This window comes from Quercus lobata, chromosome 2 (assembly GCF_001633185.2).
Source record: "Quercus lobata isolate SW786 chromosome 2, ValleyOak3.0 Primary Assembly, whole genome shotgun sequence".
In the NCBI taxonomy this organism is placed as follows: domain Eukaryota; kingdom Viridiplantae; phylum Streptophyta; class Magnoliopsida; order Fagales; family Fagaceae; genus Quercus; species Quercus lobata.
Window position 1 is genome coordinate 9,653,541 of NC_044905.1, and position 24,963 is coordinate 9,678,503.

At 34.3% G+C, this 24,963-nt stretch overlaps 4 protein-coding genes across 7 annotated transcripts; 1 reads left to right on the forward strand and 3 right to left on the reverse strand.

The window, feature by feature from the left end:
- Window positions 1–700: 700 nt before the first annotated feature.
- LOC115974393 (TLC domain-containing protein 5-like) lies at window positions 701–4,642 on the forward strand. The gene is made up of 5 exons (XM_031094737.1): window positions 701–1,064; window positions 1,280–1,420; window positions 2,616–2,735; window positions 3,972–4,067; window positions 4,163–4,642. The coding sequence occupies exons 1-5, from the start codon at window positions 738–740 to the stop codon at window positions 4,265–4,267; spliced, it is 789 nt and encodes a 262-aa protein (XP_030950597.1). The 5' UTR covers window positions 701–737; the 3' UTR covers window positions 4,268–4,642.
- Window positions 4,643–5,429: 787 nt separating this feature from the next.
- Window positions 5,430–9,700, reverse strand: LOC115974394 (26S proteasome regulatory subunit 10B homolog A). The gene is made up of 10 exons (XM_031094739.1): window positions 9,445–9,700; window positions 8,838–8,957; window positions 8,083–8,219; window positions 7,755–7,916; window positions 7,522–7,608; window positions 7,330–7,416; window positions 7,095–7,232; window positions 6,269–6,460; window positions 6,090–6,188; window positions 5,430–5,858 (listed from the first exon to the last, which is right to left on the reverse strand). The coding sequence occupies exons 1-10, from the start codon at window positions 9,542–9,544 to the stop codon at window positions 5,784–5,786; spliced, it is 1,197 nt and encodes a 398-aa protein (XP_030950599.1). The 5' UTR covers window positions 9,545–9,700; the 3' UTR covers window positions 5,430–5,783.
- Window positions 9,701–10,783: 1,083 nt separating this feature from the next.
- LOC115974395 lies at window positions 10,784–17,818 on the reverse strand. 4 transcript variants are annotated; one of them, XM_031094740.1, is made up of 7 exons: window positions 17,286–17,814; window positions 17,063–17,205; window positions 15,584–15,855; window positions 14,571–14,725; window positions 13,483–13,745; window positions 12,412–12,474; window positions 10,784–11,418 (listed from the first exon to the last, which is right to left on the reverse strand). In XM_031094740.1, the coding sequence occupies exons 1-7, from the start codon at window positions 17,584–17,586 to the stop codon at window positions 11,164–11,166; spliced, it is 1,452 nt and encodes a 483-aa protein (XP_030950600.1). In that variant the 5' UTR covers window positions 17,587–17,814; the 3' UTR covers window positions 10,784–11,163. The 4 variants fall into 4 exon arrangements, with proteins under 4 accessions (XP_030950600.1, XP_030950601.1, XP_030950603.1 ...); XM_031094743.1 differs by lacking the exon at window positions 10,784–11,418 and adding an exon at window positions 12,155–12,324 and having other exon boundaries at window positions 17,286–17,816; XM_031094741.1 differs by lacking the exon at window positions 12,412–12,474.
- Window positions 17,819–19,350: 1,532 nt separating this feature from the next.
- Window positions 19,351–21,515, reverse strand: LOC115977912 (peroxidase 9-like). Its single transcript, XM_031099943.1, has 4 exons — window positions 21,205–21,515; window positions 20,652–20,843; window positions 20,055–20,220; window positions 19,351–19,951 (listed from the first exon to the last, which is right to left on the reverse strand). The coding sequence occupies exons 1-4, from the start codon at window positions 21,469–21,471 to the stop codon at window positions 19,539–19,541; spliced, it is 1,038 nt and encodes a 345-aa protein (XP_030955803.1). The 5' UTR covers window positions 21,472–21,515; the 3' UTR covers window positions 19,351–19,538.
- Window positions 21,516–24,963: the final 3,448 nt, after the last annotated feature.

The following is a 24,963-nucleotide window of genomic DNA, read 5'->3' on the forward strand; positions in this document are numbered from 1 at the left end:
TTTAATCTGTCATTAACAATTTGTCACATAGACTTTGTTGTAAAATTTTTATGAAAATGTTATGTCCATAACTTGCATTAAGGGAAAAAATAATTTGAAAATAGGTGTTATTCGAAATTAAGTTCAACCAAACAAGTTTTAGACATGTCGGGACTCGGGAGCTCATTGAGTCATTGTTGAGACTTGCGAGATCGGATCCACTCCCATCCTAGTTGGAAATGATTCCCCTGCTATATTCCTTCATTTAAAAATTTCCAGAAGCACATGAAGTGGAAAACATTAATAAAGTCAATGTCTTCCCAATAGTACTCACCAAAAAAAAAAAAACAAAAATGTCATCTATGACTATGACTCTATAACTCTATAATAAATTTCCTTTTTCTGATAGTAGCATGTGGCAATGCGGCTATGCAACGCAACAATCTATATATTTCACAAGTTTATGGTCAGAAATTATTAGAAGCACATTTTTGGTCTAGCTAGACTACTGATAAACCATACAACTAACCTACTATAGCTAGTTACCACCTAATTCTAATTCTGATTGCGACGAACCATTAAAGTTCTAACTAGAAATCATTGCTATCTATTTTAAATTTGCACTTTACAAGTTACAACGACTAAACCCTTTATATACTTGGCAAAAAAAAAAAAAACGAAACCCATTATATTTCGTATGTTATTTCTTATTGAGAAACACTAATAATGCATTAGCAAAAAAGAGAGACTAATAATGCATGCACGTGCATTTTATTGAAATCAACTGGCTTCTTTCTTTTGTTTCTGAAATATTTTTAGTTGGGTACCTTTGTTTAAAGCCAAATTCTGCTAAGAAGAGCACAAAAATGGAAGACAATATTATGAATTTTGTCGTGTTTGGAGTCATTTCATGGTCAACAATATTTCTGTTGACAAGGAGGGTCTTCCCTAAACTTTCATTTGATTTCTGCAACCGAGTTGTTTCAACGATTCATGCAATTTTAGCCGTAATATTAGCCTCTCTCACTGTTCAAGATTGGAGGTGCCCAGTTTGTCCCTTGGCTTCAAAATCTTCCCCAAAGCAGGTAATCTAATAACACTTTAGTTTTTTCATTCTTCCATTGTTATGAGGTTGTTTTCTTTAAAATCTTTTAGAATTTTGAACACTTTAGCTACTGTCTTTTTGAGAACTTGAACAGATTCTAATGAGGGAATTCCTTTGGAGAGCCTAGTTTAAATTTAGTGATTGTTGTGTTTTAGTGACTCTCATTTTGATGGTGCGAACTTGATTGCTGAGCAGATGCAAACTCTAGCATTGACCCTTTCTTATATGATCTATGATCTGGTATGTTGCCTCTTTGACAAGCGAGTCAAATTGGACAATTCGATCCATCATCTAGTCAGCATTGTTGGAATTGGAGCAGTCCTAACCTATAAGAAGGTATTAATCTTTATATTTTTTTGGTTATCTTGGGCCAATAATAATGTCTTCCTATGAAGTGTTGACACCATATTAGCATATGTTTGAAACAAAGGAGAAGAAAAAAGAGCAAAGAAGGTGATTGAATTCATTACACTAAAATTTGCCAAGAGCATTATAACTCAACTAATTGGCACTTTCTTGTGTTTTGGGTATAAAAGCTTTGACTCTCAAGATTCTCATCTAAACATGATCAAATTATTAATCTAAAAAAGTATATAATTTATGTTAAATTACTAATTTGGTCTTATATATATATATATATATATAAGTTACTATTTTGATATTCAATTATTGGTTAAAGTTTAATATGATCAACTGACAAACTAATTGTGTCAATTTAATCCCTCTACTTTTAAAATCATGTCAATTTCACCTTTGAGTCTTGTGTTTGTTTAAATTTCAATGAAATAAGTCATTGAAATTGATTTATTTAAAATTTTTACACTTTCATTGAAATTTATTAACTTGTGTTGCATTTTACATATTATCTAATTTTGTTAAAATTTAAATGGGGAAGAGATTTAAATATAAAATTGACTTGGTTTTGAAGGTTTGGGGACTAAAATGCCACAATTAATATATATATATATTTTTTTTTTGAGAATGCACAATTAATAGTTAAGTAACCAAATTGAACTTTATCCATTAGTAATTTAATAATTTAAACTAGCTCTCTCTCTCTCTCTCTCTCTCTCTCTCTCTCTCTCTCTCTCTCTCTCTCTCTCTCTCTCTCTCTCTCTCTCTCTCTCTCTCTCTCTCTCTCTCTCTCTCTCTCTCTCTCTCTCTCTCTCTCTCTCTGAGTTTCCCCTTATAGGCTAGTTCCTTGATCTCTGAGTTTCCCCTTCTAGGCCAATTCCTTGAATTTCAATTTAATTGTTGTTAATTTCCCCCTTATAGGCCAGTTCCTTGAATTTCAATTTAATTGTTGTTAATTTTCTTAGGAGAAAGAGTTTCCCCTTATAGGCCAGTTCCTTGATCTTTGAGTTTCCCCTTATAGGCCAGTTCCTTGAATTTCGATTTAATTGTTGTTAATTTTCTTAGGAGAAAGACAATGGCTTTATTATTTCTACCAATTCACTGCAAAAAGTTTCTTGGGCTTTTGCATGCTTAACCAACTTTACTAAGTAATATCACACATTTCTTTTCTATGTAGTGTGGATCAGAGACGGTCGCTGCATTATGGATAACTGAAATCTCCAGTCCTTTCCTTCACTTAAGGGAGCTTCTAAAAGAGCTTGGTTACAAAGACAATGACCTTAACTTTGCTGCTGATGTGAGTTCAAATTCTTGGGGGCTCTTACCATCTTTTCTATAGTTTGTGCTAAGGGTAGAACTTGGTTTTGCAATATTAGTATTTGTAACATGTGTTTACGCTTGGAAATATTCAATAGTAGTGACAATGATGTAGTCTTACCTAGGTGAGTGAGTTAGTATTTCACATTGAGTATTATAAATAGTTCACTTGACATCAAAATTAAGAAAATTAAATTGGACATGTGGCACAAAATTAAATAACAATTAGAAACTAAATTGGATTCAATTTAGATTTTGGATGTGCTTTGAATTTAATATAATCTATGTGATATGATGTTCTTAATGTTGAGTTTGGATTTACATATGAATTCTTAATTATGGGTGGGGTAAAATTCAATAAAGGTTTTGTTAACGAGTATCCTAAATGCACAAATTAAAGAATAATAGATAATTAAATACAATCATTCAATATGAGTTGTAATGCATGTTTTTCATGAAAATAAAAAAAAAATAAACTTAACAATAATCTATTGATGTGCATGCACAAATTTATTATGGTTGTATGTGTCTTTCTTGATACGTTTGCTGAATTTGACTTTATTTTTTTTTTAAATGTATAAAACCCTCATTTAATAAAACATTAAATGCACATTAACTTATGCTCTTGAGACATTAAGGCATTCGTCAACAAAAGTTCTAATGGAAACTTTACTTTTAAGGGCCTATTATTGACATCATTTTATTTTATACCAATCACAAATCACAACAGATCCATTAATAATTGTGAAAAAAAAAAATCATAAATTTTTTTGTGTTATTGAATTTATTGAAGCTCCATCCACAAATACCACCAATCTAGTTCACCAAAAGCCAAGTCCTAACAATAAACAATGGATTTTGATTAATGGACTTCAATAACCTAATGAATGTTGGAATTACTCTTTTTATAATTGGTGCAGTATATTAGGTTTTCCAATTAAGTTCAACCACATCGTTGCACGTTAGAAAAGATAACTTGGTTTGTGTTTTATCAATTAATACAACAGTGTTTAAATTTAATTGAAGAATATAATGTATTACACCTAAATAACTGTATCTAAGTTTTACCCTAAAATTTAAAGTATCCCTAACATCATTCATATTCTGAATGCAACCCATCTAAATACACTAATCAAATGCTGTCAAACATCAATTTTTGAATGGACTATATAAATCATGGTTATTAGACTCATTACTAAGTTTAGAAATTGCATAGATTTTGTTTGCAGTGATATTTACATTTGCCAGGATGGGAGGTGGGCCTTATCTCACTTATGTGACTTTGGCTGCTAACAATCCATTTCTCATAAAGGTATGCTACTATGCTCTATATAGCATGTATGTGAACTTGTTTTGGTTGGTTGTAACTTCCTCTAATAATTCATGTGTGTTCATCATGTTGTTTAGGCAATGGCATTGGGCTTGCAACTGGTCAGTGCCTTCTGGTTTTACAAAATCGCAGCAATGGTGAAATACAAATTGACAAAGAGGACTAGTAAAAAAGTCGCGTAAAACCTATTTGAACCCAAAAACTATAGTGCGCTATGGCAGAATATTGTGATCATCAAGAATTCAAAGTTCGTGCCTATGGTCAAACTTGTCAGCCAACCGTATTGCACAAATCATTTATGTAGATAATCAACAACTAAGAATTCATTTATCACACATAAGAAATAAGGTTAAAATCTTGAAATCCAATTTATGCCTCTTATTAAGTTTGAGTTAATATTTGTCTTTTTTTGTAACTTTTAACTTTTGGTAATTTCTTCAAAAAGTTCACATTATTGACAATGTTGTCTTTTCATATTTTGTGTCAACTACCCTTTAGATGATGTAGTTTTGTTTCTGTTTTTCTAAAATTTTAAAAATGTATCTTTGTTCTATCTCTCTCTCTCTCTCCGTTGTGGACATCTGTTTTTCTTCATCACCTTTTTGTTCTCTTTTCCCCTTTTTTAGCCATTATGATCTCCTTCATCCTTGAGCGCCACCATGTAGTTCACAACAAAATCCCAATCCCTTTAATTAAGGGTTGCGATTGCTCATGTGGACAAAGTAACGTTTAATAAAATTTATTCAATGAACATTCGGGCATTAAGTAATAGGGTTTTAATGGATTTGGGATTGTATATATTAGTGGAATTAGGTATCATTTTTTATTTTTTATTTTTATTTATTTATTTTTTTTGAGAATCATTGAATTAGGCATCTTATGAAACCATTCTATGTGAAATCCACATAAGCGTGGGTGCGGGTCTTATATGCTTGCTTTGAGAGGAAGGTCTCATAAATGTATTTTTCTAAGATTTAATATTATTTTTGTTAAATGTAAAATACATTAATATATTCTATTACATAAAACTTAAAAAAAAAAAAAATAGGAAAATACTTTGAAATAATATATGCAATATTAAACCTTCAAATTTTACTTTATATTCTTATAAAATAATTATATTATATTTTCCTAGGACTACATTTTCCCACACAAAGATGGATTTATATTCTAAAAAAATAATTATATTATATTTTGCATGAATTTGTGACTAGTATACATTGTAAACGTTTCTGTAGACAATGACAATCATGGCAGGATCAACTATTTAAATATTAGTTCAACCAAATTCAGATGCTATCTAATTTTCAGTGGCCTAAATAATCCAATCTCCACATTACATCCTAAGTGAAATAAAGCCATTATGAATAATCCATTTTCACTGCATAGTTGTAGCTGATATTCTGCACAACAATTGGTTGGAGATTCAAGAACATGACTAAGAAAATAAAGCACAATGTTCTTAGCCCAAAATTAATAGTAAAATAAATAAAGAAAACACTGTCATGAGATTCCTCATTTTGAGTAGGTTGATAGTTTCCTTGTTTAGATGGATACAAGCTAAATCCCATATACCAGACTGGTAAAGGCACAAATGTCTGGAGTGTCCAATTATGCAGTAGGTAGCACATTTCCAGACAGATGGAACAAGATGCACTGCCCAAACATCCATGGCTCTGAAAGTGAAATGACAGAATGCTAGTCTTTTCCAAAGTCAGCACTGTAGTGGGCACTAGATTCAAGCTTCTTTGCTTCATTCAGCTTCCGCACAGCCTGGGACAATATACACAGATGAAACAGAGGATATATCAATGCTCTTAAATTTCCTAAACTACATGGGCCACAATTACGATTAGAATTAGCATCATAGCAGAAAATGACAGAGATCCCAACAGGAATAAGTGGACAGAGTGAAGAGGCTGCGACCTCATCCAGGACAGAAAACATCACAATGGGTTGCTCCACAGAATTAGAATAAAGTTTTGAACAAAGTAAAAGGCTTACCTTCATGAAATCTTCATGGATGACATAATCCCGTTCTGCACGGATTGCTGACATTCCAGCCTCAGTGCAAACATTTCGAAGATCAGCCCCATTAAAGCCCTAAGACAATTCACAACAACTAACTAAATTAGGAAGCTGCAATAATTAAATGAAAAAAAGCACCAGCCAAAATCACTCACCTCTGCAAGCTTTACAACAGCTTCATAGTCAATTTCACCGTGTTTGGCAATTCCAGCAGCATGAATCTTGAGGATTTCCATCCTTGATTGCTCATTTGGCAATGGGATCTCAATTTTTCTGTCCAGCCGCCCTGGCCGAAGAAGTGCAGGATCAAGAACATCAGGACGGTTTGTTGCCATTATCATTTTGACCTATAAAAATATGTAAAATAATTCAATATTATTTCAGCTTAGCAAAAGAAAATGCTTGAAGGCTTGAAGAATCAGATAAAAAGATGTTCAGTCAACACATGGAGATTTACACTTAACAAACACATGTTATATGCAATATTAAGGTCTACAAATTTTACACTACCCCTCAACATATAATGTGCAATATATATATATATATATATATATGTATATATATATATTTATAAGTAAAAAAATTCATTGATAGAAAAACATATAAAAGGTCAAAGCACACGAGGTGTGTAGTAAGGTAAGCATGAGAACAAACAGAACAAACATATAACATGCAATATCATGGATATATGATACCTTGTCCAACATAAATCAAGCGAATCAATGCTATTTAATTCCCTGCAATCTCCAAACCTTTAACAACAACTTATACGTGAAATCTATCTTTTCCTATACAAATCAACTATGGAGGAAAATTTTTAAAATTAGGTTAAAAAGGCTGCCATGCAATGGCATGATTTCATAAGAGCTACCCCCTCACCCACCTCTTTTTAACTTCCCCACCCCCCAACCAAAATATAGCATGAATGTTTATGTGAGCAACTTTAATCCTCTCCAAAACTGGGTTATAACCACAACATACCTTTCCAAGCTGATCAAATCCATCAAGCTGATTAAGTAACTCCATCAGTGTTCTTTGAATTTCACGGTCAGCACTTGTCCCCTCACTGAAACGGCGCCCACCAATGGCATCAATCTCATCCATAAAAATGATGCAGGGCTTCACAAACCCAAAAACAAGGCAAAAGAGAAAAATTACTCCCTCATGAAGATGAAGTATATATGAAGAAAAAATTTCACAACACAAATGATCTTACCTGGTGATCGCGTGCATATCCAAACATTTCTCGTATCAACCGTGCACTTTCCCCAATGTATTTATCAATTATGGCACTTGAAACAACCTATATCCACATGAAAAGTGAATGCAAAAATTATAATATATCATTAGCAAAAATCACAAAATAAAAGCATACTCAAAAGTATTGGTACATGTAACAAAAACTCACCTTTAAGAAGTTTGCATCTATGTTACTTGCAATAGCTCTAGCTAACAATGTCTTGCCAGTACCAGGAGGTCCATAAAGAAGAACACCCTGAAAAAGAAAAAAGGAACACAATCCATTCATCTAGGCCTCTTAATGAACATTATTCTGCAGCAATGTCAAATGAATATGCTGCCCATGAATATAGAAAAGGGTTGGGGGTGGAGGGGGGAAGAAAAATGAGTAAATTTAGTAACCTTAGGAGGTTTGATTCCAACTCTAATGAAGAGCTCAGGATTCATGAGAGGTAGCTCAATAGATTCTCTCAATTCTCTGATCTGATCAGATAAACCACCCACCGCAGAGTAGCTAACATTACCAGGATCTTCATGCAGCATGTTATAAACAACTGGATCGACCTGTCAATTCAAACAAACAGCTATGAACAAAGAATCTTACAAGACCACTGTTATTTTCATAACTATGATATTAGATAGTCGAACTGCATAAACATCAGTGCCATCAACTACTAATATTTTTAGTTAGCATTGCAATCCAACAATTTAACTTGCCACGATAACTTACTTCACGAGGAAGAGCCCGCATGATAGTGAGTGTTGTCATATCAAGAACCACTCTTGTTCCAGCAGTAAGTTTTTCCTTGTCCACTTTACTACGGCAGCCCACAACATACCTGGGCCCACTGCTCGCTTTAACAATCACTGAAACCACAAGCAATCAAGTTCTACAATTATTAACCAACTCTAAAGAACACCTCAACCCAAAAAGTATGTAATAAGAAAGATGAGGGAGGAAAAACAACTCCCAGACAAGAAATTTTCGCATTCTATTTTTTTTAATAATATTTTTATTGAAAAAACCAAAAACCCACTTCATGTACATAATAATTAACACAAAGAAGTCTAAAGAATTACAAAGAAGGGGTATTATGTACATAAGTGTAGAGACCCTATAAATTCAGAGATGGAATTACTATAATACTATTGGTAAAGCAAAACTCTGATAAACAATGTTAGCAATTGAATCCCTGAAACAAATTATGCGTACTATACATCAAATAACTCATGTTGTCGTATATGAAAATGTATCATATAATGCAATTACACAACCCAAGAAAAATTATTACATGTTCAAAACATATGTGAGGAAATTCTAATAGGTGCCCGGTGCAGTAGCTTATTCAAATTCATCAAAATCTCATAGCACAGCTTAAACTCAACAAATCATAATACACAATGCTGCTACACATGTAAAATCTTAATGCTGCTAAAATAAGGACCTAAATGGGGGAGTGAGGCGGGGGACAAAGGAGAACTTACAGCGTTCATTGTCGAGGGGCCTGAGAACTTCTCCAATGATCTGCCCAACACTTTGAAGCGACTTCAAGTCATCTTCTGTTTTATTGAACTCCTTCTTCGAAGCTCGCAAATTCTCCCTCACTGCAAATTCATTCATTATTCCACCTCAACGTTAAGGCAAGATTTAAAAAAAGTGCATAATGGTTTACAAAACAGAAAACTTCAAAAACACAAACGAAAACAAAAGAAAGGTTCAAATTTGTTCAGCTAAATATGCAAAATAAGTAAAATTTTCCATCTTGCGAACTCAATTGCTTGAAACCATAGATCCTTGAAGTCTAACATATTATAAACCGTGAAATTAAACACTAAGCATATCAAAAGCACAAATTTTTAATTCCAAAACCCCTAGGTTTTATAGCGAAAATCACAAAATTGAATCAGATTCAAAGATAATCGATGATGAATAGCTGAAAACCCTAAGAATAAAGAACTTTCCCAAATCATTCGAAGCTAATAGAAGACTGAAACCCTAGCTATAATCCGAATAAGAAAAACAAAGCTTTTTTTTAGATTTAGATTGAAGGGATAAAAGGAAAGGAATAAGGGTTTGGAGAGAGAGACGGACCAGATCGGACTCGGGATTCGAGTTCCTTGTGCTGGAGGAGTTTCTTGCGGTACTCGGCCACCGCATTACGGCGTCGTGTTGCCTCTTCCGCGTCGCTCATCTTCGCACTTTTGAAAATATAGAATGTCCAACTCTGAAGAAATCGAACCAAGGTGGTTTTTAACTTGAGAAAGAAGTAGCCTCTTCACTCTTTGTGCTTCTCTAATTCTTAATATATTGCTAAGCTGTATTATATTTATCGGAGAGGAGAGCACTCCAAAGAAAATAATAATAATAATAGCTGATACAGGCATACAGCTTCGGTTTTGCGTGGTTAATTTACCCCTCTTCTGCGTTCTTACAAAAAAATCAACCAACACGTCGTCGTATGATATGGGGTATAAATAATTGTATAAAGAAAGTTTTCTATTGACAATTTAATTAAACTCACCTTATTTTATTTTACCAAAATAAATTAGACTTAATTTCTATCCTTTTATTTAAAAAAAAAAAAGACTTACAACTAACTTTTTCTTTTTATATATTTTTATTTATTTATTTTATGTAAATAAATAGTGGGAGATAGGTAAAATTTGAACCACAAACATGGGACACTACCAATGATGCCATAATCATTAGACTATTACTTAAATCCAACTTGATCAACGAATCAGATTAGAATGTAGGCGCAGACCTCGTTTCAAGATTTAACTAGAGTATGTATCCTATTAAAAGTTTTGTAACTCCATTAATATTTTCTAGTATTTTTAATGAATGTTCAAATATCTTTCTAACTACCGAATTACCAAATTAAAAAAAAAAATAAAAAAATCAAGGCCTTGCCAAACCTGACCCAAAATGCCAACTTGAGCCAAATCAGGTCAGCCCTTCCCTGTAACGTTGTGTTGGGCCCAAGCCTAATTTCAGAAGGACCATAGACTAATGAGCCAGGCCCAGTCAACACAAGGCTCTTTGATTCGTGCGATTTGTGAAAATAAAAATCTCGGAATTACTGGATGGTCTGGACATGTAGGTTGCGTTTGGCATTGGTTGAAAATGCAATTTTTTTACTATTTAACTTATTTTTGTTACTATTCAGCTTATTTTTGCTATTATTCATAAGTTTTATTGCACTTTTTGGTATTATTTATGAATTTCATAGTACAATTTCAACTAGTTTTAAGTTTTATCTATAGTACTTTCAGCAAAAAATTTCAGTTTCAACTAAATAAGTTATTCTCAAACGAAGTCATAAGGATTAATGTCAGCAGAAAAGAAGGGAACTCATGGATAACAGTCATAACAGCAGGAACAAGGAAAGCAAAGCATGCATGTTGATTCTGCCATCCACAACAAATGCTAATAAGGAAAGGAATAACTCTGCAATACATTAATATGGCAATTTTTTTTTTCAAGTCGAACATATGCCCATTGTGGGAAGATCTGCAGTTCATGGACTGCAAACTTTAGTGCACTTATGCTCACAAGAACATAAATTTCCGGTCAAAACGGTTTTAACAAGCAAAATTTTCAACAAGAAACTGCCGTGTCCAGATATACTTCAATGATCCTATAAACAATGGAGGAAACCGACTATTATATCACAACTCACTTTGACTTATCTATGGAACTTCCTACATAAAATACAATGAACTTTCATGTGTATGAGATTTGTCATTACATAAGGATTACATCCCAACTCCTCTGAACTGAAGTGGAGAAGAAAAACTCTCATTTGATTTAAGTGGAATGGCTCTTTGCCTTCTGAAGAACATCCTTCAAAACCAGAGCAATTCTATGTGACATGTGGGGTTCCAGAAACCTCTCCTTCACCCTCTCATATCCTTTCTTTCCCATTGTTAGCCTCCTTTCTACATGTGTGGCCAATTTGACAATGTTATTTGCAAGAGGTGTCACACCTTCCTTTGCAGCAGGATGCAACAAACCTGTTGTCCCATTCACCACTATTTCCATGGTGCCTCCAGCTGCTGTGCCCTGATAATATTGTCAGTGACAAAAACAATGATGTCAATTGGAACATGAGAAGGAGAAATCAAAACACACACACACACACATATGGGCATTAGTGCACACGTGGAGAAGATGATCCAAACAAAAACAAGAACACAAAACATTCCATTCTTTTTTCTTTTTCTTTTTTTTTCTTGGTAAGTTTCACACACACCTAAGGAGTTTTGAACCCATTCTATCATATGAGAATAATTTTCTAGAAGGGGCAATTATCAGCAAAATTATATGAAAAATCGAAAGATAATAAGCTTGATATTCGAGTTTTTTTCAAAGAAAATAAAGCTATCATACTGTACAAGTGCAGTTACAAGGATCTATGCAGTTAATAGTTTTTAAAAATGTATACTGTTTCCAAAATAAATTCCTAAAACAGGGCAAAAAGAATGGTATAATTATAATATGACAAGAGAGGGGTAGATGATGAAAAGATATGAACAAATAAAATAAAATAAATAAAAACAGACTCAATCCACATTTGATAATATATTTAATGCAAGCAAATGCCAAGCAGTTGATGAGCAAAACAGCCAAAATAATTGATGATTGACAAACACAATATGAAAATAAACAAAAATGAAACTAAAACTTTGAGGAAAACGGAAGTTTCCACTCCAAATGATATAACATTATATTATTTTTTGATAAGTTACACACACACCTAATGAGTATTGAACCCACAACCTTACCCTCCTTTTTTTCCCTTATTGGTAATTACACATGTACCAAGTGGGTTTTGATCAATGACCTCACCCTTCACCTTGCTCTTACATTGAGAGGGTTTGCCATTTGAGCTAGAACATATTGGCCAACCTCACCCTCCATGTTGCTCTTGCAAGGGAGGATGTGTCATTTGAGTTGGAACTCATCAGCCTAAGAAGACAGTATTTAATTTACCGTAGTCTAAGTAAACTGCAGAAATTGTTGGAAACGAAGTCATATCATATGATGAAGACTTACCAACACAGGCAGCTGAAAGGCCATTGCTTCAATGGTTATCCTCCCAAAGCACTCTCCTCGGGCCTACACAGCAATTAGTTTAAACATTTGGAGTGGAGCACAAAACAAATAGAGTCCATGAAACAAAAATAAAACCAAAAGAACACTAAAATATGAAATAAAAAAGAACAACGGAACCTAAAAAACGGTGATTTTCAAAATGCAGCTTAATTAATATGAAACAGGGCAACCAAGATTTCTTATTCTTCTTTGTTAAAAAACATGGGGGTAGAAACATGCCAAATAAGATAACAAAGACATCATAGCATGGAATAGCCAGATTCTCACATATTCACCGCCATTAGCATTTTTTATTTTATTATCATATTGTCAAGTTTCACATAAACAATAATTTTACACCACATATAGAATTGAATAAATGCACATGATCAGAAAGTAGAGATTTTGCCCCTTTTTTTAGTTTTTGCCTTTCTTCTATTGCAAGGTTTGAGTAAACAAGACATCCTAGTTATATAAGCCCTCCGTAGAACACATTTCTGCAAAGAAGAAAGCATAGCAATGAAAAGAGGATTATGCACACTCTAGTGAAAGACCCCCCCCAACTCCCAGGTGTGAGGCCCAAAAAGGAAAAAAGAGAGATGACATGCAACACATCATATGCCAAGGACACCACTGGTAATGCAAGATATTTGAAGGAAAACATTTCAACTTGTTGCCTTAGTCTAAATTTTACCATAGCAAATTCTCCTGTTATTTCCTTTTCATTTTTTACACAACAAACTAAACTGCCTCAGATTGAATTGAACCAAAGACTTTACTTACGGGAGATGGGATGGCAGTTAGTTCAAGGGCCATTTGCACTTTAGCAAATAGTCCTTGGTGGAAGAGTGGGGGTGAGGACCAATGAAAAAGCAGTTACAATGATTAAGTACTTACAACAATCAAGTATCAAATCAAGAGTGTAGGTTTCAATATCAGTAATAAAGGTGATCAGCAGAAAGAGGAAATAATAAAATAGAACATAAGAACTGTCTCCTACATGAATTAACATGATATATTTGCAGAAAGTACCTGGGAGTTCTGAACAAGAACATCAATAGAAGCCAAATAAGGAGCTACTGTCAGGGTTTTGTTGACAAAGTGAACACGGTCCTGAATTTTTTTCTCTAGTACAAAGTTCCGCAGTTCTGTCTCGAACTTTGTTTGAGCATTCATGTCACTTCCCACTATTACTGCATGAATTGGTGGCACCTGCAGTTTCTTCTCTTTAATAAGTTGCAGACTTTCATGAAAGGAACGAAGAAATAGATCCTGACCTTTCCCACGTGAAACACCTGTTATGTCATGCATGTTGCTCAGAAAATATAAATTTTAAATAGTACAGTCACAAATGGATCTAACCTAGGGTAGTGTATTGAAACAAAGAACCAATTTGGAAACATAATGCAAAAAAGTTAATGTAATATCCAAGTAAACAAAAGATGCCATCCTCACATAGTAAGAGGGGGAAATATGATTACAATTAGGAAAGTAGGTTTGACATCTTTGCAAAAGCAGAATGTTCAACAAATGAGGAAGAGATCACAAATTACCAATTTTAACTCCAAACTGAAAAACCAGGCACTATAAGGTTCATGTTCTGCTATTGAGAATCAAGAACATCCTTAAAGAAACCTTTGTGCTTGGAAGAGACACATTGTTAATTAGAGCTTCATTTATTTGCCTCACCATAACACCCCCACTACCATACAAAAAAGAAAAGAAAAGGAAATATAGGTGCATCTTAAAGCAATGATGTAAAAGTAGTGACAGATCTCAAGAAGATCATAGGCACGCAAGCAACAATAAATTTATGAGGATATGCAAAAGTAAGGGTCATAAAGAACACAGCTAAATATGCATTAAATACAAAAATTCACATGACTATCCAAAAACAGTGCAGTTAGCTGGCTACCAATCACAGTCGCAATGCAAAATGTCAAGTTAGTAAGAGATGGACTCTAATCCAGCTTAATTACAAAAAATCATCTATATACTAAGATTTCTCCAAAGAAGAAGTGTGGAATATTTTGCAACCAAATGACTTACTACTATACTACTTTTCACCAATCAGACTAATGAAGGAAAACATATTTATCTTATCCACAGGGAGAGCATACTGTTTATGATGGCAAAGATTAGATCTTCATTCCGCACTCCAAGAGACTCTCGAACATGCTCACGAAGAATTCTCTTGGATACACTATCTTCAGCAACCTCCATTAGTTCCTTGCTATTTCCAAGGTGCACAACGTAAGTTTCAGGCATTTTAATCCTGTAAAGCATTGGCAGGGACATTTATAAGAAAAAGCTCACTTGCAGAAAGCATATGAAAGTGTATTCTATCTACGGAATTGGAATTACATAGAATAGGTAGCAAAAAGAGTTTACCAATTCTACATTACATGCTATATCAACAAAGCCTATTATAAAGTATAAGTATGTGTTCAGTTCTATGTGCCAAGAGAACTAAGTCATTCTCTCTGAAAACCTTATTAATGGCAATGGTTAGTGAAGATTGACCTGAAGATGCTCTCCACTCAATGTAGCATGCTAATGTACAGCAATTAGACGAAGTCTTAGTAATGTTTATCCACTGGTTACTATATTTTCATCAAATTCATTTGCTTGGTTTTATTTCCAATCAATTCTGCCATGAAATTATTTGATCAGAAGAAGATTATGTATGTCTTACACCTGAATTGATGCACAACTTTTATTCAGATACTTAACTTATTAGACATTAAGTGCCAACATTTAAGAAACTCGGTATGGGATATAGCACTCTGTAATGCATTTATGACATTTCAGAGTGCAAGAGTCCTGGATTCCCTTTCATATGGCCTCTCTAAAGGTAAAGGGTGCACTTCTGATGAAGCCAAATTATAGCCGGTTAGCTTTGTGATCTATTACTCTTCCTTGCTAGATAATCTCACCCCTTGCAAGAAGTTAAGAGAAATGGGACCTAAAACAATGCAATGAGTTGTGGAAGAGGAAATATGGCCTAATTGTTGGGATTGCATAAAACATCTTAATGAGACAAGTTGAGTGAAATAAGCATCAAAGAACTTGAGGATTGATTGGATAGATAAACATGAAACACAGCATATACTAATTGATTCTAGTAAAATACCCTAAACGCTCTCGGGTTCTGTTCTTCCAGTATTCTGCAGTTGTATGTGAATCAATCATGGCACCTGCAACAAAAGGGAGGTGCTTAACATACTCCACTTTGAAATAATGCCCTCTCATTTCATGAATCCACCACAAAACCTTTGGAAGCACATGAGGAACTTTTTCCTTGAGAACAGCATCCAGCCATTTCCCAGCAACAGCAGTATTTAAAATAACCAAATCAGCTTTAAGAGCTGTATCTATAGCTTTTTGACCCTTTGCAGATAGGACCTAAAAGAATTGGAGAATTCACAATTAGATGGCTAATATTTTAGTAGCACAACAGAATGCCAGTTTCTTGGTCACAAATTAGAAGAAATGAAGCAAGGCAACAAATATGAAAGCCATTAAGAATAAATAAGTCAGAGTAAAGTACAGAACATGAGGAGTGCTTTCTCTTGAAAGCCGCCTAAAAGCTGAATACTGAAGTATGTAAAAACATAATTCCTTTTGCAAGAGAAAAAAGAATGGGAACCAACAAAGGCCTGACTATTCCTCATTTCTGTCTAGCTCGAGCTATAAATCTACTGGCAGAAACATCATTTAGGAGCAACTTTAAAGTCAATACACAAAATCTATTATACACATGTTTACACTTATTGCATGATGTACTGAAAGACTCTGAGAACTGTGCCTCCACTAACTGATTCAGCTCATAATTCATAGTGAGATTAATAACAAAAAAATAGGCATTATGAGAAAGGAACCATGAATCTTGCCATAGATAGCAGTCCACTGTAAAACCAGCGATAACCCACTAAGCAAAATTCTTCTACAACAGCAGGAGGCATCCAAATATAAACTTTTCTTGTATAATAAAATTCTATAAAACCTTTTATAGATAGACCTGCTCCACTATTACAAAGGGTTCATGGGACAATTATGTCAAAGCTATGACTAACTAACAAAAGCTTTACAAGTATCCAGATGGAACAAAGCAAAACCATAAAACAATACATAACACCCTAAGTCCCACATAAGATAATTCTTAACAAGAACTTCCATCCTTCAAAAAATAAAGGAGTACATTGCATTGCAATTGATATAACAACCCTTAACGCTATATAGCACATGATTCTGTACAAAACCACCTAATTTTCCACTCATATGAGCTTCTCCAAACTTCAATCTGACATTAGATATAGTCCTATGCGCTCTAACTCTCAATGCCATGACCAGAGGAAGCGCTAGCCACATCTGCACTATATCCCAAATGGACTAATTCAAGTTACAATTAGAGTTCCTCATAATCGCTTACATAGCCCAAATCCACATACCACAAACACAATATTCAAACACACACATACACTTGTGCACCAAACCAAACAAAAGCCCCCTCTTCTATGATAAACAAATCGATTTTGAATTTTTCTTCTCAAAATGAAAGAGCAAAGCTAATGCTAGAAAATACAGCAGAGTATGAATTTGAAAATGTTACCTTAACCCCTCTGTCCAACATTTTATGCTCCAAACTGTAAACGACGTCGTCTAGCTCCACCGGTTTCTGGTTAGTTATCCACACAACCTCCGCACCCACACCTCTCAGCAAAAACGCTAGCTCCATTAACAACAACGGCCCACCTGAAAATTTAAATAAAATTTAAAAAAAAAATTAATTAAGTTTATTTTCTGAAGAACCAAACGGAAAATAACAATGTTACCAGAAAGAGAGAGCTCGTGGGAAACCAAGAGCACGAGCTTCGACTTCATGAAATCTAGCGGATTCGGTGCGGCTTTTGATTGAATCTGAACGTTTGTAAATTTGTCTTTCTCTTCTTCTCCAAAGCGATTGTTGTTGATAACAATGCTATTACTTGTAGCAGAGCTGGTACTGTTGGTGGCGCAGGAATCGAACGAGGTTCTGGTGAAGAAAAGCATTGCGGTGAAGAGCGAAAGCAGAGCGAGAATCAGCAGCGGCCACCGCTTCTTCTGAATCGCCACCCACGCGCTCTGCTTCCCCATCTCTGACTCTGACTCTGATTTCGCTACAATATACAATCTCGTCGCATTCTAGAAGTTTCGGTTCCGATCTGTTATCTTGAGAGAGGGTGTGATTGTTTAAGAAGAAAATGTAGAATGATCACTGGGCAGTACAGTAGGGAGCGTAAGTTCAGAGGAGAGGAAGATTAATTTAATGCTTCGGCATTTGAAAGAAAAGATGAGATATGAGTTTCTTTTCTTGGGCTTTGAAACCAGCCACATTTATCTTGGACCGGCCTACTTAATTTATTTCTCTACAAGGCTTGCTATTGATTGTTTGGAGTATTCATTTTTAAAATAAGGAACTATTTTTCTTCTTTTCATGTTTATTTTTTAAAACATCATATTATCTATTTCAAACTATATTTTATTAAAATATAATTTTTAAAATTTTTTATTATTTATCTTTTTTCACATACAAGTACAACAACCACCATCTTTTCTTTTTCTTCTTCCTTGTGATACGTAAAAAAAACTAATAAAAGATTAAATGCAAAATGAATAGTGTCAGTATAAATTTATATAATTACTGTAAAAAACTTGTAAATTTACACAATTATATATTCATTTGTGTGGGTCATTTTTAGAGAAAAATATATAAATTTTACATATTCTTCTATCATACACTAAAAAAATGAGTGCTCTAATTTTTCTTTTTTATATTTAGATGCTATCAAAATTGTGATACTAGAAGGTTTCACATTAATTTTCATGATTTTAGTTTAAAAAGATACTATCGAAATTGTGGTACTAGAAGGTTTCACATTAATTTTCATGATTTTCGTTTAAAAAACTTCCCACAGTGCCATATTGGGTTCTCTGACTACCAGCTATATGTAAGATTATGGTTTTTTTTTTTTTTTTTGGAAACGTTTTGGAAATTTCATGTTTTACTTTATTTGAACTTACTCATTTTGATGTTGTCATATGGGATTCAAAATGGGTGCATACAATGGTTTTTGATGGGAAGTATTCTTTTAGCAAGGAACAATACTCTTTTAGGGAGAAATTAATATCTTTAAAATCCAATTATTGTATTGATTTTTATGTGAGTTGTTATTGTTAGGCTAAATTACAAATTGCACTCTATTATTTTGTAAAATTTAATTTAGTCCTCTAATTTCAATTTCATTTAATTCAGTCCTCTAACTTTCAACTTTATTTAATTCAGTATCAATATTCCTATTAGGCTTCGCAAGGATTTGGTTATTAAAGACCCTCAAAACGACATAGTATCAAACAAAGTTGAAAATTAACTATATGAGAGGTGTATTAATCTTATGAGGAGTGTTAGTTGGTAAGATAAGAATACTAACTCTATTAGGAAAATTAGTTCTATATTTGAAAAAAATAAAAAATAAAAAAAATAAAGGCAAGTCTCAATCCCTATAAATAGAATGGTGGTGTAGCTTTGTTTAATATGTGAGAGCTCGAAGACCTTTGTCTAGTGAGAGAAATAAAGACTTTAGTTTTCTCTAGCATGTTAGTGTGTGGATATTTCTAGGTTTATTTGTGAGTATAATTGTAAATAGTAGATTTTGTTTAGCGTTGGTTGTCATAGAATTTATCAAACCAGATTACCTTTTATACGTTCTTGTGCTTGCCATTTTATGTTTGGCAGTTTCACTATGCCTTTTCCATAGTTCATTTGGCTCATTTTGATAAGTACAAACTTTTTAAAATATCATTTTTTTTCTTTCTTTCCTAGCATAGTTGCATGTTTGCCCGATATATTTTTTTAAACACTAGTTTAAGAAAACAAGCTGACTCAAGAATTACATAAAAATAGAAAGATTGACCAGAATAATAGCCAGCTTGGTGCTACTAAAAAGCTCTCACTTGCATTACAAGCATCACATAGCTTCATACCTTCACCAGAATTAGATGACAATCAACACAGCATAAAGCATTATAAATCGTAGATAATTAGTTGCTTAATTAATTCGGCGACAGTTCTTCCTAACTTCACCATTAAAACCAGTGAGAGGGCTTATGTTGCCCATCTTAACCATAGATTTAGCAAACTGGATGAAGAATAGGCCCTCATTCTCAGCATAAATCTTAACCAATTGCATAGTAGTCCCAGCACTTCCTGTGAAAAGCACTTCATCTGAATTGAGCAGCCCTTTTCCCCACAGGATGTGCTTGAAATACGCGTTGTCGAATTTTGCAGGGGAGGCAAAGTCCAAGGGAGAGGTGTTATTGTCACCACCTGATCTAGGACAAACTGATTTCAAATAATAGTAGTAGCCCTTGTCAAGAGTCTGGTCAGGTTGGTTGTCTCCGTTTTGGTTGTACAGTCTTTGCTTGAATGACACACACCTTGCTAAACCAATCGTATGGCCCCCTGCAATGTGATAATGTGTAATCATTAAATGATTAAGTTTCAAGGCAATTGATAATTTATCATGGTCGACATTAGTGTGTTACATCTAAAAAGTCAAATTTACCTGAGAGTGCAACGAGATCAACTTCATCAAGTCCTTGACGGTTGAACGATGTTACAAGGTTTTGGAGGGTAGCGTTTGGCGGGGGAATATTAGTGTTTGAAGCATTTAAGCTTGCTGTCTTTGAGTCCCTTCTTCCCAATGGGACCTCCCAATACGGTCCACCGCTCTGTTTTAACACACCCAACAAACTTAGCAAACTGGCTGGTAAGAAATCCATAAAAGAGTACCAATTCAGAAGGCCATTAGAAATTCTTCTAGTAAAGATAAACCTTTTTCTCCTATCAAGGTCCTTCTAAGGACATATTTAAACAATTATGCAATGACACTATCATTTTCCATGAACTTCTAGTTTCCATTTTCAAGGAACTTATGTCATAAAGTACAGTTGTAACCCAAAAAAAATAAAAGACTTTAAAAAACTGTACATAAATAAGTTAAATAAACTAGAAAAGAAAATGTTGAAATACTATAGTTTTCCTACAAAGCTTTATAAATTGACAAGTCTATGAATATGACTAGTGTTACGTTAACAAAATTAATAAAAAAATAAAACAAAAAGGCAAACAAAGTAGGGATGAAGTTTGAGCTTTGGCTTACTAATACGATGGAGTCACGAGCAACAAGGGCGAGAATGTCTGCACAAGAGACAGTTTGAAGACATGCTTCTTCCAACTTGGCCTTGATCTCATCAATCACTTCAAAACCTCTAAGAGAATTTTTATTTGGCACAGAATTCTTTTCACTGACTACTGTGGCACTATCATCTAGTAATATTGAGGCGTCGCAACCCTGTAACATTAGAAAGTTGGACCATTTTATGAAAGTGACATTGTGACAAGAAGAAGCACAAATGATTCTAACTTTTAAATGATTTGTTATACTTTTAACAAAAAAGGAAAATAAAAATAAAAACGAGAGAGAGAAACTTTTATTCTTCTATATTTTTATTAATAACTCTAATTATAGAATTTTTTTTTTCCTTCATATATTTTCATTGCACACAATAAAATAATGTGGGTGGTATGACAATACGAAAACAGTGTTGCACTAGTTACAATTTGACACCTCAAAAAAAATGTAAAAGAAATTGTGAAAATGTTTCATATTTTATATGTTTGTGCTTTTGGAGCCAATGGAATAATTCTAAAACCTGGACAAAGCAGTCATGGACGTGGACCCTAAGCAAAGAAGCAGCTATCCTTGGCTCATTGGCAATGGCTCTCTCCAACACAGACATGACAATGTCATTGGCTTGGGGACAAGAGAACAGATAAAATTCAGGGAAGAGGCTAAAAGACCATCCACCACTTCCACCATGACCACCCGAGCCTAAATTGAAGCCATGGTTAGCTGAGGAGAGTGTGGCCGAGAGGGAAGCTATTACTATAAGACCAAGAGTAACTTTGAAGAGCTCCATTGATGATTCAAATTATTGCTGCACGTTCTACAAATTGCCTAGCCTTTGCTTGCATATACATAGAGCTCAAGACAATCAAATCAACCACTTTCCCTACCAAAATACTCTCACCTAATATGGATGCCTACTGCCGAGGGATTACTAGGTCTAGTTGTAAACCTGTTTTTGGGGCACAAGAGTTATGTCACTCACGAGTGCGTCTGTGAGAGAGGACGGATTTGGTTTTGACTCTGGTATCAGCTGCTCACAAGGACAAATTTGGATGGATCTGACTTCTACATTATTGTTCCCCTCGTGGAAACTTTCATCAACCTTTTCTAGCTAGCTTTAAATGGATATTAAACACCATATTTAAGTTATTTACTTGAACTGATATTCCTCTCTTTTTTGGGATAACCGAACAAGTACTAGTTGACAAAAAAGGAAGTAAATAATTAGACAGCTGAACAAATGAACTTAACACATTTAAACCCAGAATAATTCAAGACAATACTTAGCTCTAATTGGAATTCTTCCAATCAAGAGACAAGAATGGTTTACCCTTTTGTTTGGTTATCTGTATCTTGCCAACGCTGCTTTATTTTTGGGAGAAAAATAATTCATATATATGCTACATTTTAATTTCACAGTCATTTTCCAAATGAACTCCATTAACAGGAAAATCTGGAACTATGCTAGTTTTGTTTCTTACACTTCCAAAAGAAAACAAAAGTTGGCTACTCTGCATAACGGATCTTTTGTTTCTTAATATTCAATAGCCCTTCATTCCAATTCAGATTAGTAAAAATGGAAAAGAAAAAAGAAGCATAAAAATGAACATAGAGACGTGGCTTATTAAGACTTCAAATTTTTTTGTTTTACATATGTAATATCACTGCAAATGGTAAATTCTCTTAATTAATGATTAGCATGTTTGTTTTGTTTCCTATATCACGTCAGTGCTCTCTCTCTCTCTCTCTATTTGATGAGGAGCCTTATTAAGTTAAAAGGCATTTACAAAGTGATTAATATCAAGATCATATATATGCGGACATGCAAAAAAAAATCTCCTGAACTTTTTTCCTTAACATTTTGATGAATACTTTAATATGATTGTATCTGGGATTCTTTCTTTCCGCACTTAAAATTTTTGCCATACGGTTTATACCCATCCCATGCTAAATTGGAATTTTGCATAACTGAATTAATCAACGAGGATAGTTAATTCTTGTCCACTGTTGGTTTGCTTATTGACGATATTCGCTTTGATGCAAGGTTTTTTAATCAATTACGTTATTCTCATGTAAAGAGAGAATGTAATAAGGTTGCTTATTCTTTAACTCGATATGCTTTAAGAATTTTGGATTTTGTTGTGTGAATGAAAGATATTCCACCACCTTTATTTTTTGTTGTCTAAATCAACATCGTTGGTTTTCATTAACGAAAAGTTTATGTTTGTCCCTAAATAAAAAAAAAAAAAAGTATTGGCTAAATAAAGTTAACTGAGTCTAAATATCCCAACGTCTCTTGAACTATCCTAACCCATCAAAACAAAAGTTAGAAGCTTGGTCGGAAAAAAAAAGTGGTACTACTAAAAAGCTCTCGCTTACATTACAAACAATAAACAAACATCACATAGCTTCACCAGAATTACATGTCAATCAAAACAACATAAAAGCATTTAAATCAAACAGTTTAACTGTTTAAGTAGATGGATTTGGTTTTGACTGGTATTAGCTGCTCACAAGGACAAATTTGGATGGATCTGCCTTCTACATTATTGTTCCCCTCGTGGAAACTTTCATCAACCTTTTCTAGCTAGCTTTAAATGGATACTGAACACCATATTAGGGGCAGGGGCGGCCCTTAAAAATATTGGGTTTCAAACTCTCGTGCTTTCTCCTGTTTTAATATAGATGAAGTACACTTGGCAGACCAACAATCCAAAGGCTAAAAAAAAAACCCACGTCATTCTCTCTCAATTTTGTCGGATAAAATAGGTAACTAACCCTAATATTCTAACTATTTAGTTAAATGGTTCAGTTATGAAAGTAATATGTTTTTTAGCATCTCGAGTCTCTTAGAGTCGATTTTGGCATGTAAATCGAGTATAAAAGACTCGATTTTCATAGTCTGATGTGGCATTTTTTCCACATCAGATAGTGGAAATCGAGTCTTTTAGCCTCGATTTACAACTATTATATCCCAAAATCATAAAACAGAACCCAGAACCCAAATCTCTTTCAAATTTCAAATACCTGAAGAGCCTCGTTCTGGACCGCCAAGGAGGTCGATCTCTCCGGCGACCCAGGTCGCGCCAGGAGCACGACCCAGGTCGAGCGGCCAGGGTCGCGCGACCCAGGCCAGCGCGACCCAGGTCGCGCTGGCCTGGGTCAGTTTTTTCTTGGGTTTGCAGTTTGATTTTGTTCTTGGGTTTTTTGAAATGAGAATGGGAGAATGACGAACAGACACTTGAAAGTTTGATTTGATTTTGTTCTTGGGTTTTTTGGAAGTTTGAGAAATGAGAATGGAGAAGAACGACCCAGACACGTGTACTGTAGATGTAAATCGAGTCTTAGAGACTCGATTTACAGGTGGACCTCTCCTGACACAAGTGCCACCTCAGACCCGATCAAACCATGAAAATCGACCTTCAAAAAGTCGACTTATAGGCCAAAATCGAGTCTCTTAGACTCGAGATGCTATAAAACCAATTAGTTTGATAACTAAGCCTACTAACTAAATAGTTAAAAAATTAGTGTTAGTTACCTATTTTATCCCAATTTTGTCTCTCTTTCTCTCTCAATTACTCAGAAGTTTTCACGGCCCAAGCAAACCCACTAGGCACTATCATACATACACCCAACACCATTGGCAAAGGACGGCAAGGAGTTGTCGAAAATAATGTCAGAGACGCCATCTGAGACGCGTGGCCAGCACATCAAGATCGCTGTTGCAAATACTTAGAAGCTTAACAAATTTTTCTTTGATTTTATATTCCTAATTTCCAACGTCTATGTCTCGCCCTCTTGCTACTGATTTCATCACTACTGCATGATTACTCTTCTCTCTTTTTGTTTCTAGCACTTCATTTTGTGATATATTTGATGGATGGGTGATTGATTATGGGTGCTGGTATATGGCTTAAATTTCTTTGATTTTACTGTTATGGGTTTCGCACGGCAAGGTTATTCTTGGGGTTTCCTTTTGAGGGAGACAGAAAGACAAACTTTTGAGAGAGTTCTTGCTTTACCTCTTCTGGGTTCTTTGAATTTGTCCAAAAAATTTTGTTTCAATTTGGGTGATGCTTTCTTCTCTAGCGAGATCTGGTCTTAGCTCTAATACCCGGTTGACAGTGATGATATTGGAGAGAGATTGGAGCAAGGAAAGGGAAATAAAGACAAATTATAAAGAAGGAAAAATTGTATTTCACGTGTTACTTGGGTGTATGAGTGTGACAGTGGGTTTGCTTGGTTTGTAATTGAGATAGAATGAGAGAGAGAGAATGACTTG